The 17014-nt window shown below is 38.2% G+C and overlaps 2 protein-coding genes across 9 annotated transcripts in view; one reads left to right on the forward strand and one right to left on the reverse strand.

The window, feature by feature from the left end:
* The window catches only part of dync2i2 (dynein 2 intermediate chain 2), a 145708-nt gene that overhangs the window by 58202 nt on the left and 70492 nt on the right, over positions 1 to 17014 (forward strand). The window lies entirely within an intron of this gene.
* The window catches only part of sptan1 (spectrin alpha, non-erythrocytic 1), a 92181-nt gene that overhangs the window by 38317 nt on the left and 36850 nt on the right, over positions 1 to 17014 (reverse strand). For all 8 annotated transcript variants that reach the window (XM_062959402.1, XM_062959401.1, XM_062959403.1 and 5 more), the window contains 10 exons: positions 15519 to 15656; positions 15249 to 15359; positions 10997 to 11074; positions 10640 to 10795; positions 10318 to 10522; positions 9106 to 9287; positions 7689 to 7932; positions 7467 to 7589; positions 5319 to 5536; positions 3029 to 3121 (listed from right to left, as the gene is read on the reverse strand). In XM_062959402.1, the coding sequence (XP_062815472.1) occupies positions 3029 to 3121; positions 5319 to 5536; positions 7467 to 7589; positions 7689 to 7932; positions 9106 to 9287; positions 10318 to 10522; positions 10640 to 10795; positions 10997 to 11074; positions 15249 to 15359; positions 15519 to 15656 (1548 nt within the window). The remainder of the gene's footprint in view (positions 1 to 3028; positions 3122 to 5318; positions 5537 to 7466; positions 7590 to 7688; positions 7933 to 9105; positions 9288 to 10317; positions 10523 to 10639; positions 10796 to 10996; positions 11075 to 15248; positions 15360 to 15518; positions 15657 to 17014) is intronic.

Genomic DNA, 17014 nt, shown 5'->3' on the forward strand with positions numbered 1-17014 from the left:
GTCAATGTTTTCAATAAATTGTGATATTTCGGTGCTAAATTCATAAATACAGTAAATACCCCGCCTATGGAACGCCCTCCCCATTGAAGTCAGGCAGGCTCCCTCCCTCCTGTCTTTCCGAAAGAGGACAAAAACGTGGTTATGGGACCAGGCATTCGAGCATGAGTAGCAGCAAAAATGAGATAAGAATATATGACCTACTGACAGACCCCACATGAACATGGAAAGCGCCTTAAATGTATATTTAAATGTATAATTATGTATATTTTAATGGCTATTCTTAATTTTATTGTAATTTTTAATCTTGATGGATTTTCAAATTTGATGAAAACTGTTTTTAATGTGTATGTTTATATTGTAAGCCGCCCTGAGTCCCCTGATGGGTGAGAAGGGCGGGGTAGAAGTGATGTAATAATAAATAAATAAATAAGTACATAGCATTATTTTGTATTGAACTACCTTTTCTGTCAAATTTGTTGTATAACATTATGTTTGGTGCTTAATTTGTAAAATCATAACTTAATTCGATGCTTAATAGGCTTTTCCTTAATTCCTCCTTATTATCCAACATATTTGCTTATCCAACGTTCTGCCGGCCCGTTTATGTTGGATAAGTGAGACTCTACTGTATTTATATTCTGCCCTTCTCACCTCGAAGGGGACTCAGGGTGGATTACAATGAACACATACATGGCAAACATTCAATGCCAACAGACAAACAACATATATAGACAGACACAGAGGCATTTAACATTTTTTTCCAGCTTCACGATTCCGGCCACAGGGGGAGCTGTTGCTTCACTGTCCACTAGTGGCTGTACTTCCTCATTCCTTTCCTCGTGTTTTGCTGGCAGTTTTTATGATGTTGTAAATTAGTTAAATTAGCCTCACGCATAAAGCGTACCTAAATTTCCCTACTTGACAGATGCAACTGTCTTTCGGGGCTACATAGGTCAACAGCAAGCCAGGCTATTTAATGGTCGGGGGCTTAACCCGACCCGGGCTTCGAACTCATGACCTCTCGGTCAGTAGTGATTTATTGCAGCTGGTTACTAGCCAGCTGCGCCACAGCCCGGCCCTAATATATACATTTAAAACTTTTGATCAGATCAGTTTGTCCAAAAAACCTTGTGCTGTATCCATAGGTCCATCCGTGTCGTCTTTCATCATTTATTCCTTGAAAGCCTGGGCACATAGCCATGTTTTTAGGGTTCCATCGTATGGAAAAAATAAGCCTTTTAAGTTAATATCTGGTGGGGTTTCCCTAGAATTTCCATATCATTAATTGCTATTACATACTGCAAATTGTAGGCCCATAACGGCCAAGTGCTAGATTACACACCATAGGCTGTACATTATTCACTTCATCTAAACATTGGTTTGTTCTAAGAGCTTGACGGTCACTGCTGCCCACTGACCGGGGCCACATAAATAAGGCTTGAGAGAAAAAGTAAGTAAGTAAGTACAGTAGAGTCTCACTTATCCAACACTCACTTATCCAACGTTCTGGATTATCCAGTTCATTTTTGTAGTCAATGTTTTCAATACATCGTGATATTTTGGTGCTAAATCCATAAATACAGTAATTACTACATAGCATTACTGCACATTGAACTACTTTTTCTGTCAAATTTGTTGTATAACATGATGTTTTGGTGCTTAATTTGTAAAATCATCACCTGATTTGATGTTTAATAGGCTTTTCCTTAGTCCCTCCTTATTATCCAACATATTCGCTTATCCAAGCTTCTGCCGGCCCGTTTATGTTGGATAAGTGAGACTCTACTGCAGGGGTCCCCAAACTAAGGCCCGGGGGCCAGATGTGGCTCTCCAAGGTCATTTACCTGGCCCCCGCCCTCATTTATAATATAATATTTTTATATCAGTTTTAATAATATATTGTATATTTATTTATTTAATTAATTAATTTATATACCGCTCTTCTCCCCCAGGGGGAGAATAATATATTGTATATACATATGATATTGATAATAATATTATCATTTTATACAATACTAATAATAATACCATATAATAATATTAATTATATGTTATGTATTACGTATAATATTACAGTATAGTGGTATAGTTCAATATAGTAATATATAATGCTAATATTGTGCTATGCTAATAATATAATATATTGTGTTGTCGAAGGCTTTCATGGCCGGGATCACAGGGTTGTTGTATGTCTTTCGGGCTGTGTGGCCATGTTCCAGAAGCATTCTCTCCTGACGTTTCGCCCACATCTATGGCAGGCATCCTCAGAGGTTGTGAGGATCCTCACAGCCTCTGAGGATGCCTGCCATAGATGTGGGTGAAACGTCAGGAGAGAATACTTCTGGAACATGGCCACACAGCCCGAAAGACATACAATATAATATATTGTATGTACGTACAGCTGCTCTGAATTCCCTTCAGGGTGAGAAGGGTGGGATATAAATGTAGTAAATAAATGTAGTAAATGAATAAATAAATAATTTTGGACTTAGGCTCGCCCAAAGTCTGACATGACTTGAAGACACACAACAACAACAATCCTAATTAACCTGACTATCTCATTGGCCAGAATCAGACCCACACTTCCTATTGAAATCCTGATAGGTTTATGTTGGCTAAAATTATTTTCATTTTTAAATATTGTATTGGTCTTTCATTGTTATTGTTGTTGTTTTGCACTACAAATAAGATATGTGCAGAGTGCATAGGAATTTGTTCGGTTTTTTTTTCCAAATGATAATTCGGCCCCTCAACAGTCTGAAGGATTGTGGACCGGTCCTCTGCTTTAAATGTTTGAGGACCTCTGCTCTACTGTAACTTTATTTTTCTATCCTGCCACCAGAGATAGGGACGTGGGGCGGCTAACACAGGACAAAGGCCCGAAAACAAAACAAGTACAACAATTAAGACATATTACAATACATAAAACACAATAAAATCGACATTATAAAAACAATACATTACATTGATCATAAAAACGAATTAAAAGCATAAAATGAGTTTTTAAAAAGCGACCCGTAAGCCTTACCCGACAGGCCTGGGCTTGTTCCCTCAAGGCCTCGATGCTGCTGCCATAAGCGGAGAGGTCGGACATCAGGGCTTCGTGCTTCTTGAGAAGAGCCTGGAAACAGAAGGACAGGATGACACTCCAACAACTACACCCTCCAAGAAAAGACTACACTGCTATTTTCCTATCAGTGGTTGAGATACATACATAAAAAGAAAACTGCGCAAAGTAAACCCATAAGTGCGATTTCACAGAAACCATGAAGAATGAAGTCGTACATTTCAGCCCAAGAATAGATTTACCATTTATACTCGAGTATAAGCCGACTCGAATATAAGCCGAGGCACCTAATTTTACCACGAAAAACCTGGGAAAACATTGACTACAGTATAAGCCGAGATACCAATAAAATTACATTAATTCAGGCATCAGTAGGTTAAATGTTTCTGAATCTTTACATCAAACTGTCATTTAAGATATGACTGTTCAACTCTGATTAAATCATTATTTTCATCTTCTTCAATGTCAATGCGCCTATGTAGCCTTTTAATAATAATAGAGTGAAATAATAAATGCAGTAAAATAATAAATGTAATAATAAATAGAGTAAAATAATAAATGTATTAATACTAATAAAAATAGAGGAAAATAAATATAAAAGTAACAATAATAGAGTAAAATAATAAATGTAATAATAATAATTAATAGAATAAAATAATAAATATTACAATACCAATAATAATAGAGAAAAAATAATAAATATACCATATATATTTGAGTATAAGCCAACCTGAATAAAAGCCCACTAGGACCCTCACCCGAGTAGAAGCCGAGGTTTTTTTCAGTCCTAAAAAAGGGCTGAAAAACTAGGCTTATATTCGAGTACAGTAGAGTCTCACTTATCCAACGTTCTGGATTATCCAACGCATTTTTGTAGTCAATGTTTTCAATATATCGTGATATTTTGGTGCTAAATTCGTAAATACAGTAATTACTACATAGCATTACTGCGCATTGAACTACTTTTTCTGTCAAATTTGTTGTATAACATGATGTTTTGGTGCTTAATTTGTAAAATCATAACCTAATTTGATGTTTAATAGGCTTTTCCTTAATCTCTCCCTATTATCCAACATATTTGCTTATCCAACATTCTGCCGGCCCGTTTACGTTGGATAAGCGAGACTCTACTGTATTACATTTATTATTTTTCTCTATTATTGTTGCTACTATTACATTTATTTTACTTTATTTTTATTATTATAATTAATACATTTATTATTTCACTCTGATATTATTATTATTGCATTTATTATTTTACTCTATTTATTATTACATAAATTATTTTCCTGTATTATTATTATTATTATTATTACGTGTATTATTTTACTCTATTATTATTAAAAGGATACATAAGCACATTGACATTGAAGAAGATGAGAATAATGACTTGATCAGAGTTGGACAGTCGTATCTTAAATTTGAGATTTATGTAAATATTCAAAAACATTTAACCTACAGATACCTCACTTAATGTAATTTTATTGATATCTATTTTTATTTCTGAAATTTACCACACGTGGTTTATACTGGAGTCAATGTTTTCCCAGTTTTTTTGTGGTAAAATCAGGTGCCTCGGCTTATATTTGGGTCGGCTTATACTCGAGTATATACGTGATATATGTGATTTATTTATTTATTTATTTCAGCATTTATATTCCGCCCTTCTCACCCTGAAGGGGACTCAGGACGGATCACATTGCACACATAAAGGCAAACATTCAATGCCATGACATAGAACAGAGACAAGACGCAGGCACTGGGCTGGCCTCGAACTCATGACCTCTTGGTAAGAGTGATTTGTTGATTTGTTGCAGCTGGCTTGCTTTCCAGCCTGCGCCACAACCCGGTCCTATATACATATATTTTTATGTACTGTATATCATGTATATACAGTACATAAAAAGAAAACTGCGCAGAGTAAACCCATATGTGCGATTTCAGAGGAACCACGAAGAAGAACGAAGTGGTACATTTCAGCCCAAGAATAAATGTATATGTTACCCCCGTCACACTTTGGCACCACCCAGCCTTGACGTTGCTAACTGCCCCATCCTCCATTCCTGCCCATCTCAGACCAGGTTTCCCCAATTCCTCTCCTTGGGTTGAACAACTCCCATCATGTCCAGTGGCCATGCCGACTGGGGATGGTGGGAGTGCGAGGTTAGGAGAAGCTGCCCAAGAATAATTTTTCATTGGCTGCACTCTTGAAATCAACTCTCCCGTTTCCGAGCCTGTCAAAAGGACGCACCTCGGCCGAATCCTCGTCCTTCCCGTAGTCGGTGCTGCCCACGATGGGCTCCTTCTCCCGCATCCAGGACTCGGCCTCGTTGGCGTCGGCAAAGTACTGCTGGGCCTGCAGGGAGTCCTCCAGATCCTGCCGGCGCTGGGAGGCCTTGCCTTTCAAGGATTCCCATTTCTGGTTCAGGTCGCTCAGCTTGGCTTTCACGTCTTCGGCAGCAAAGTGTCCTAAATTGAAAAAGAACAGCAATCCCGAGTAAGCTGAATCTTCTGGGCTCGTTTCCGCACTGGAAACATGGTGATGGAATTTAAGCGATTTCCCAGAGAAAGAGGCAGAACTCTCGAGAAGAAATACAGATCCTTCCTCCAAACAAAAGGGAACCAACTACTACGATGGCTCTGTCTTTCATCTCAGCTATCATGAGACTTTATGTTCTCCTTGCTTCCTCCTGGAAATCTAATTAACATGCCCAATTTAATCAGGCAGAGTGCGTCCAACGTGACTGGCTCTGACCTATGATTACTTTTTGGGGACAAACACAACTTGGGCAGACATAATGGAATTATTAATAATGTCCTCTGGGATATTACGCACAAAGCTAACGTCACTGGTGACCTTGGCAAGGACGTAGGATTGACAAGATACAGCCCTGCCGTTCCTGATATTTTCAAATATATAATATATTATAAGTGCACACACTTATCTATATATATAAAAGGGTAATGAAATTTCGGCCTAGGACAAAACAACGAAACTACACATCCCAGAAACACTAAACTTGGCAGCACAACCCCTCATCCATGCCTCTACGTTCATACAACAAAAAGAAAAGAAAAATAAAGTCCTAATTAGAGGGAGAGGAATAATTGTTTTTATCCGATTGCTGCCAGTTAGAAGGCTAAGCTCCGCCCACTTGGTCTCCTAGCAACCCACTCAGCCCAGGAGACAGGCAGAGTTAGGCCTCACTTAGGCCTCTTCCACACTGCCTATAAAATACAGATTATCTGATTTTAACTGGATTATATGGCAGTGTAGACTCAAGGCCCTTCCACACAGCTATATAACCCATTTATAATGGACTTAATGTAAGGTAAAACCTTTACCCTTTACCCTAACTACCAGCAATTCCTCAATACTTTATTTCCCATACCACCATACTTCGCCACAGCAACGCGTGGCTGGGCACAGCTAGTAATTATAATAATAATAACTTTATTTTTATATCCCTTCTCAGTATTATGCTTAGCACTTTATTGACTATGTCAGCTGTGTAACTACCTCTCCCTGACTTTGACATATTTTGCACTTTGGCCCAGATCCGTGAATTCATCTCTTTGTTTTAACACTTTATTTTGTATGTTGACCTTTTATGACTGTTTTTATCGATGTTGATGTTTTATTGTTGAGTAATTTGTTTTATTGTTTTGCTTTTGCTTTTATATTGTTGTGTCTGGGCAAGGCCCCATGTAAGCCGCCCCGAGTCCCTTTGGGGAGATGGGGCGGGGTATAAGAATAAATTTGTTATTATTATTATTATTTTATTGCATGACACGGCAAACAAGATAGTCATGCTGGATTTCATATCACAAAATCACAAGTCGAACACTTCCCAAGTGTCTAGGACTGTGTGATGTATTTTCGGATGATGCACGCAGATCCCAGCAGGGTGGCCTTTTGCAGTTGTTGTTGTTATTATTATTATTAATAATATTATAATATTATAATACTAATATTATAATACATTGTATATACATGTAATATTAATAATAATATTATGATGTAATACAATGTAATAATTATTATAATTCACTATTATAATTGTATATTTATATTACATGCAATATTACTAATAATATTGTGATATAGTTGTATAATATAATATATTGTATGTATATATACTTGTAAACCGCCCTGAGTCCCCTTCGGGGTGAGAAGGGCGGTATATAAATGTCGCAAATAAATAAATAAATATTATTATTATTATTATTGTTATTATCCCGCTCCCATCTCCCCAGAGGGGACTCGGGGCAGCTCACATGGGGACGAGCCCAGTTTCAACATACAATAAAATACAGCCTAATTAAACCAATGAAAAACAAGTAAGATAGTATATAGTAAAACTTGTTGCACATATGCAAATAGGTTAGGCGCGGATACCTTCGTCCACCATGGCATTTCCCTTCTGAGTGACGGCTCGGATGCGAGGCTCGTGTCCTGCAATCTCCGCTTGCAAGGCTTGGTGCTTCTTCAGCAAGTTCTGCACCCCGATCAGGTCCTTTCCTGAAAGGCAAAAGACAAGGCCAAATGTAGGGTGTCTACAATATGTGTCTAGATACATATTAGAGCTACCCATCTAACCCTTCTCCCTGCTGAACCCACCTCTGTTGGTCGAGGCCGCAATGGGCTCCTTCTCTCGGATCCAGGTCTCCTCGTCTTCCACGTCCCGGAAGAGCTGCTGCAGGCGAAGGGAATCGGCCAGCTTCTGCTTGCGGGCCACCATGGGGTCCTTGAGGGCCTCGTACCGGGCGACCAACGCCTCCTGCTTCTTCTTGATGTTGTCGGCATCGAAGTGCCCGGCCTCCTGGAACTGTCTGGCCTGGATGGTGATGCCATCAATGCGGTCCTAAAAGACATCATTTAGTATTAAGAACCCTCAGGCCTGCAGCAGCCTTCATGTAAACACCTCTGTGGGCTCTGATGAGATCTCATCGGGAGTTTCCTTTATTTATTATTATTTATTAGTGACATTTATATCCCGCCCTTCTCACCCTGAAGGGGACTCACGGCAGCTTACAAGTCATATGTACATACAGTAGAGTCTCAATTATTCAACACTCACTGATCCAACGTTCTGGATTATCCAACGCATTTTTGTAGTCAAGGTTATCAATGCATTGTGATATTTTGGTGCTAAATTCGTAAATACAGAAATTACAGTAGAGTCTCACTTATCCAACACTTGCTCATCCAACGTTCTGGATTATCCAATGCATTTTTGTAGTCAATGTTTTCAATATATCGTGATATTTTGGTGCTAAATTCGTAAATACAGAAATTACTACATAGCATTAATGTGTAATGAACTACTTTTTCTGTCAAATTTGTTTTATAACATGATGTTTTGGTGCTTAATTTGTAAAATCATAACCTAATTTGATGTTTAATAGGCTTTTTCTTAATTTCTCATTATCCAACATATTTGCTTATACAACGTTCCACCGGCCTGTTTATGTTGGATAAATGAGACTCTACTGTACAACATATTATATTATTCGTATAGCACAATATAAGCATTATATATTACCATCTATATATATAAAAGAGTGATGGAATCCTGGCGACCGACAAAACAACAAAACTAAACACCCCACAACCTTGAAAATTGACAGCACAACCCCTCATCCACGCCTCTAGGTTGATACAACAAAAAGAAAAGAAAAATAAAGTCCTAATTAGAGGGAGAGGAATAATTGTTTTTATCCAATTGCTGCCAGTTAGAAGGCTAAGCTCTGCCCACTTGGTCTCCTAGCAACCCACTCAGACCAGGGGACAGGCAGAGTTAGGCCTCACTTAGGCCTCTTCCACACTGCCTATAAAATACAGACACCACCAGACAACGCTACAGCAACGCGTGGCTGGGCACAGCTAGTATTGTACTATAACACTATATTGTAATATTATTAGTAATATTACATGTAATATAAATATACCATTATAATAGTGTATTATTATTATATTGTATTACATTATAATATTATTAATGGCACATAAGGAAATGTAAAGCGACCGGCTATACCTGGTGAGCAGCCACATCCGTTTCCAGCAGAGCGTGTTTCTTCTGAAGGTTCTGGACGTTGGTGAGGTCCTTCCCATAATCGTCCGAAGCCAAGTGCCCTTCCACTTCGTAGAGCCACAGCTCAATGTCTTCCACGTTGCGGTTGAACTGCTGCTGCTGGTTGGCTTCACGAAGCTTGATCCCTGAGGAGAGGGAGAGGGAAGAGTTCCATCTGCATTCCTCGATCTGAACACCAATTTATTTATTTATTTATTTATTTACAACATTTTTATCCCGTCACCCGAGGGGACTCAAGGCGGCTTACAACAACTGGCAAAACTCAATGCCCAAATACAATCAATAAAAATCAACAACACATCTAAAATGATTAACAGTAATTAATAAAAAAAAAAACCACATTATACAAGCTTAAAATATATAGTTACTCAATTCCATTCTTCCAAGAGCCTTGTACGTAGACCTTAGTTCAGGCCATGTCAAATGTAATGCAGGATTAAAAAAAAAACTAGTAATCTAGTAATGTAATTTAATTATGTATTCCACATTTCTCCCAATATGAGATTGAAGCTTACAGTAAAGGTTAAAACAAAACAAAGTAAAACCCATATAAAGTAAAGAATTTTAAAAAGAAGCAGCCCGGGGCTGTGGCGCAGACAGGAGAGCAATGAGTCACTGACCAGGAGGTCATAAGTTCGAGGCCCGCTCGGAGCTATGTTTGTCTTTGTCCTGTGTTAAAAAGGCATTGAATGTTTGCCTAATATGTGTAATGTGATCCGCCCTGAGTCCCCTTCGGGGTGAGAAAGAAGGGCGGAATATAAATGATGTAAATAAATAAATAAATTCAATTGATGGCAGTAACAAAAACAAAATCACAATACACAGAACACTTCTTATTATAATCAGATAGTGTTTCCTTAGACTACAGGGATCATGCAGTTCCCCAGGAATGGAACTGATAAATTTGGGATGGGACACAATAAAATATATTATGGACTTTGCTCAGCAGATGCGTAACATCATAAAACAACCTCCTCTAGGTAGACTCATATTTGATTTGCTAGTCCAAACACGAATGCACAGATGTTTTTTCACACTAAGGTGGTTTAGTCAGCACAGCCAAATCATCATCGATCTTCAGAATCCTGGCATATTTTTACGGGATGCTGGAAATCCCACTCTAAGTCTCTCTCACCGACTGAGCACACGGTTTACCTTTCAGTTCGGTGGCTTCCAAGAGTTTCTTCCACAGGTTGATGACTTCATTCATGCGAGCGGCCACTTCGTCCGAGGCGTAATGCTTGACATCAATCAACTTCTGCCCAGCTTTTTCAAGGGCGTCAATACGGCTCTGGTTTGCAGACAGTTCTGCTTCAAACGCCTGGTGTTTCTGAACTTTCCCCTGAAGGTTGGATGGGTCCTACAGCCAAAGAAAGAGCCCAGACAGCTGTGACTGAGAATTGTACAAAATTGCACGGAAGCCTCTTTCTCTGCCACCCATATTTGTAAATAGTCCGAAATGTGGTGTCGGCCGCACCTTGTAGGCCTCGTCGGTGGCGGTCTTCATCTTCTCGTTGACCCAGCTCTTCAGCTCATCCGAGTCCCTGAAAAACTGCTGCAGGTGGAACGAATCGGCAAGTTGGGTCCGGCGGTACATGGCCCGTTCGTGCAAAGCGTTGCGGCGGCTGAGCAGCTGAAAACACAGCGAGGATGAAAAACTTGTTAATTCATTTTGTTGAGATTTTAACTTCAAACAGCAACCAGATAGTTCGAGCTTTTAAAATACAAAAAAATTATGTGATTTTACATCTTGTCCACTTTGACAAACACTACCAACAGAACGGAAAAGTCAGAATACAGTTCAGCAACACCCAATAAACAACTTTTGACCTACCGCATCCCTGCGAGTTGCGACGTCTTCTTTAGCGTAGTGGTTGTTCTGAATCAGTTTGGTAGCAAATTCATCCAGGGCCTAGAAAAAACACAAAGCCATTTCCCAAAATGTGACAAATATTCATAGACTTGGTTACAAACGCCTGAAAAAAAAAATCCACAAAGCCCATCATTCTCCTGATCACACTTCTGTTTTTGCTCTGCTCTTCGGCCAAAGTCTCCTGAAGCAACTTAGGAAAAAAACAGTAACATCTAGAACTACTACCCTGTTTCCCTGAAAATAAGACATCCCCAGAAAATAAGACCTAGTAGAGGTTTTGCTGAATTGCTAAATATAAGGCCTCCCCCGAAAGTAAGACCTAGTAAAGTTTTTGTTTGGAAGCATGCAGGATCAGTAAATTGTTTGTTGTACATGGAAATAAAGGTAGTAACAAGAAATAATAATAATAATAATAATAATAATAATAATAATAATAATAATAATATATAATAACTTTATTCTTGTATCCCACCTCCATCTCCCAGAAGGGACTCAGGGCAGCTTACACAGGGACAAGCCAACAACAACAACATAAATTTACATACAAACAGCAATTTAAAACAGTATAGGAATAAAATATAATATAGAAATTCTTGAAAGGATTCACAGTTTGGTTATGCTGGTTTGTGATGACAACTACTGTACAGTAGATAATACATTTTCATTTTTTAAACATTCAACCATAAATGTGAATTCTTCTTTATGGAAAAATAAGACATCCCCTGAAAATAAGACCTAGCGCATCTTTGGGAGCAAAAATTAATATAAAACACTGTCTTATACAGGGTATGTGTTGAATGGTAAATTTCAACAGTTTCTTTTGGGGGGTGGTGTTAAATGTTCAAAAATAATATGACTAGGGAGAGATTGTCCCCCTTTATTTATTTAATACATCTATATCCCGCCCTTCTCACCCCGAAGGGGACTCAGAGCGGCTTACAAATTAAATTTACATACAGTATTATATAATTAGCATAGTACAATACTGGCAATAAATTACTATATTGTACTATATCAATATGTAATATTATTAGTAATATTACATATAAAATAATATTATTAAATTGTATTATTAGTATTATATCTTATTGCAATATAATATTATGAACATTATATGTATATACAATATGTTCTATCATTATATATTATTATAAATTATATTGTGTATATAGAACATAGAACATTTTATTGATGAGCCCTTAGGCCATATCAAAGTACCAAGCCAAACAACCAGGCTTGAAAAGACCTGATTACATTCTATACAAAAATTAGATAAAACACTTGTAACAATACAATAAATAAATATGATAAAACTGAATGTATACATCATATTTCATTGTCACCCCTACAATTTACCCCAATCAGCCCCACATATGTGGATCTCAAACGTATTGTTTTGCTCAAATACAGAGACGTTTTATATGTTATTTTTGGATCTTGACCGCACATAAAATATCTGATGTGCGATTCCTAATGCATTGTCCGTTTGATATATGGACCAAGGAGTAAATCTCTCACCTTGTGATACAGTTTACAGTCAAATAATATATGTGCTAAATCCTCAATTTCAGATGTTCCATAGATAATAATAATAATAATTATTATTATTATTATTATTATTATTTATTTATTTATTTATATACCGCCCTATCTTATTAAGCAAAGTAAAATAATACAATTATAGCAATAAATAACACTTACATGACCAGATCAAGGGGATGGGAACCATAAACCCAATATATTAAAATGTATCATTTTAGGCTAGGGAAATCTTGTGCAATATATTCAGGCCCAAAAATCGGCAGTATTCCAATGGAATTACTCAAAAACCTGCCGACACCACCAGGTCTTCAGATACAGAATTGTTCATTATAAGGGATGTTATTAAATCTCCCATATCTAACCATTGTATCAAGCTGATCAAATCTAGCTCGAGTAAATACCTCCCTAAAGTGTTTTGGCATTTGGATATTGTGTGTGTGTGTGTATATATATCTATATATATAAAAGGGTAATGAAATTTCGGCCTAGGACAAAACAACAAAACTACACATCCCAGAAACACTAAACTTGGCAGCACAACCCGTCATCCATGCCTCTACGTTCATACAACAAAAAGAAAAAAAAGTCCTAATTAGAGGGAGAGGAAGAATTGTTTTTAGCCCATTGCTGCCAGTTAGAAGACTAAGCTCCACCCACTTGGTCTCCTAGCAACCCACTCAGCCCAGGGGACAAGCAGAGTTAGGCCTCACTTAGGCCTCTTCCACACTGCCTATAAAATAGATTTATTTGATTTTAACTGGATTATATGGCAGTGCAGACTCAAGGCCCTTCCACACAGCTATATAACCCATTTATAATCTTATATTATCTGGTTTGCACTGGATTATCTTGACTCCACACTGCCATATAATCCACTTCAGTGTGCATTTTATACAGCTATGTAGAAGGGGCCTCATATAATCCAGTTCTAAGCAGATAATATAAGATACTTTATTTCCCATACCACCATACTTCGCCACAGCAACGAGGGGCCGGGCACAGCTAGTATATATATAAACTAGCATAGCATGTCACTTCACTTCTACTGCCTTATTCTTTTGTACTTGGATTTCCCACAAGTATATCTTTTTTTTTTTTTAATTTTTTTATTGTTGTTTTGTCATCTTATCCCACTCCCACCCTCCCACCCTCCCCTCCTTGTACATACACTTTATACAACAAACTACAGAAGTTACATTTGAAATATCAATCTCAATCTTAATTTTTCCACTCCACATCTTAGTACATTCTCTAAATAGTTCTTAACTGGTTCCCACATCCCCTTGATTATTGCAATATTTTCAATTTTATCTATATTATTCCATTTGCAATTTGTGATTTCTACATTTAACATATCAATTATATACTTATACCAATTCGTCAGAGTCCATTTTGTTTTATCTTTCCAACCGCTCACTAAAACAATTTGTGCACATGCTATTAATTTGTCAATCATTTTTTCTTTTTGTATATTCTTCACTTCTGTTATCCTTGCATGTAGTACATTTCTATTAACTATTACTATTTGTAGATTTAGCATTCTATTGATTTCTCCTTCAATCATTCTCCAGTATTCTTGCACCCGATCGCACTCCCATATCATATGATTGAACACCCCTCTTTGTTCACAACCGTGCCAACACCTATCTTTCATCCCTGGTAAAAACCGTGAAAGTTGTGCAGGAGTTCTGTACCATTTTTGTAACATTTTCCTTCTTGCTTCCCTTAATACATTGTACTTTTCTTTTGCTATATTACTTATTTCCCTTTGTATATCTTCCCTCTCAATTTCCATGTCCATTCTCCATGTTTGGAAAATTTCCTCTACTATTTCTTCTTTTACCGTTATAATTTGTTCATACAGATCTCCTGCCACCTTCTTTTCCTCTCTCAAACATTTCCTAATCGCCTTCTCAAATGGACTGTCCTGTTCTCTAATTTTTTCTCTCAATCTAAAAATTTCCTGTCTTATAGCCCAGCTTTGAATCCAATTCCCTGATCCTATCCAATTCTGAATTTCTTTTTGTTCTACAGGGTCTCCATCTATTGTGTACAAATCCTCCACTAACCTTTTCCCTCTACTTTCAATTGATCTCAATGTTCTGCCTATAATTTCGTTGTTATTGTAATTAATTTGCCATATAGTTGCCATCTTATTCTCATTGCCTGGACTTAGCTTCTTCTTTCTTTTTTTCCACACTTTTATTGTTCCTTTAAAAGGTTCCTTAAATTCTGCTTCTTCTCTCCTACTCCATTCCCTAAATATTATTTCTTTTTCTTTAGTATTATTTATTATCTTCTCCATATTTGCCCATTTTTTTTTAGTATACTGTATTTCCAATAATCTTTGGATTTGAAACGCATCGTGATAGACTTCTAAACTTGGAATCCCCCAGCCTCCCTCTTCCTCTTTTGCATTTAACCATTTGTCCCTTATTCTGGGCCTTTTTCCTCCGACTGCCCATTTTCTTATTCTCCTGTCCCATGTCTTTAGTGTCTTCCTATCTACTGTGTTCGGTAATGTTTGAAATAAATATGTCAATTTTGGTATTATGAACATTTTTAGTGCCCTTATTCTGTCCACTCTTGTTAATGTTTTTCCTTCCCAATTCTTAAACTGTTTCTCTCCCACAAGTATATCAAGCAGGGCAGTGGGCAGACAATGCCTTACTGTGATTTTTTCTTCTTGAGCACTAAGGGACTTCTCAAAGTCTTCGTGCTTCTTCAGCAGAGCTTCCACGCTGTCAAGGGAATCCCCAAGGTCCTCGTTCAGCAAGAAGGCCTGGAAGAGAGGCGGGCATTGGAGTGGGAGATGCAGAGCCCACAAAACAGCCACGTTTGGGAATCCATACAAGGGACTTCTTCCCACCATACAGAACCCAAGACACGGAAAAGCCCATCCCTTTCACACCAGGCATCCTCGAGTGAACCGGGCACTTACTTCTTGTTTGCTCATCCAGTTGTCAACCTGCTCGGTGTCTCGGTAGAAAAGCTGCAGGTCCATGCACTGTTCGTACTGCTGCCGGCGAAGCTCCCACAGCTCCAGGAGGGCCGTCCGCTCCTCGGAAAGGATGGTCAGCTAACGGCGGGAGGAGAAAAGAAGCTCAACCCGAAGGCAACGATTGCAGAATCATAGAATAATAGAGCTGTGTAATGAAGTGTGCATTTTTAGTTTACAGATGCTATGGCCGGGCTGTGGCGCAGCTGTTGAGCAGCTGCCTTAAATCACTCTGACCATGAGGTCATGGGTTCGAGGCCAGCCCGTGGCGGGGTGAGCACCCGTCAATTAAAAATTAAAAATAGCCCCTGCTCGTTGCTGACCTAGCAACCCGAAAGATAGTTGCATCTATCAAGTAGGAGATAAGGTACCACTTATAAAGTGGGGAGGCAAGATTAACTAATTTACGACCTGGTATGAGGAAGTGCCGTCAGTGTGGACGATGAAGCAGCTGCTCCCCCCTGTGGCCAGAATCGAACATCCCCTCAGGAGAAGGTTAACTTGCCTCTGCGTCTGTCTCTCAGTCTCTGTTTGATGTGTTTATGGGCATTGAATGTTTGCCCTATGTGTGTTATAATGTGATCCGCCCTGAGTCCCCTTCGGGGTGAGAAAGAAGGGCGGAATATAAATACTGTAAATAAATAAATAAATAAATATGTTTAACTGTGTTTTAAAAAGGTCAATATTTCAGTTACTCTGCACTGAGTTGGTTGCATGGAGAAGTGGGCGGAGCCAACTGTTGTTCTGGTGGAGAAGTGCAGGTTTGAAAAAGCAGCCGTTAATCTGTGCCCTGAGGAGGTACAGTTAAGACTGATCCTCAGTGAAGGGATCAGGGAGGCTCAAATGTTTGATTCTGAGTCAGTTTAAAATAAGTTTGGCGACTTATTTTAGGTTAGTCTGTGCCCCGCTGAGGTACAGTTAAGACTGATTCTCAGTTGGAGGATCAGGGAGACTCAAGGGCTTATTTGAGTCAGTTTAAAATAAGTTTGTTGACTTGTTTTAAGGTAGTCTGTTTCCAGATAAGGTACAGATAGTCTGTGGTTGAAATTCATAGGGTGACTGCAGTTTAAAGCAGTAGGGAAAGAAGTGACATTTAAGAAGTTTGAAACACCACAATATAGCTTTGCAACTGTTAAAGTGCCTCTAAAGAGAAATTACTGTAACCATTAAGCTTGTGCCTGAATAAACGTGTTATTGTTCTTTCAACCATCTCAACTTCTGACATCTATATTACCATCAAAAACAACAAGAAGGAAGAAAAACAAAATTTAAAAGGTCTCCTCTCTAAGTAGCTAGTGGCTACATATTCCCATAGTGGTGGCAAGAGTTGATGATCCCCTTGACATCTGGTGGCCGCATTATAAACATCTTTAAACTGGTGGCAGCAATCATATAAAATATAATATAAATATAATTAATAAAAACAACCTCCAAATCTT

The sequence above is a fragment of the Anolis carolinensis genome, unplaced genomic scaffold, assembly GCF_035594765.1.
Source record: "Anolis carolinensis isolate JA03-04 unplaced genomic scaffold, rAnoCar3.1.pri scaffold_7, whole genome shotgun sequence".
Lineage (NCBI taxonomy): Eukaryota > Metazoa > Chordata > Lepidosauria > Squamata > Dactyloidae > Anolis > Anolis carolinensis.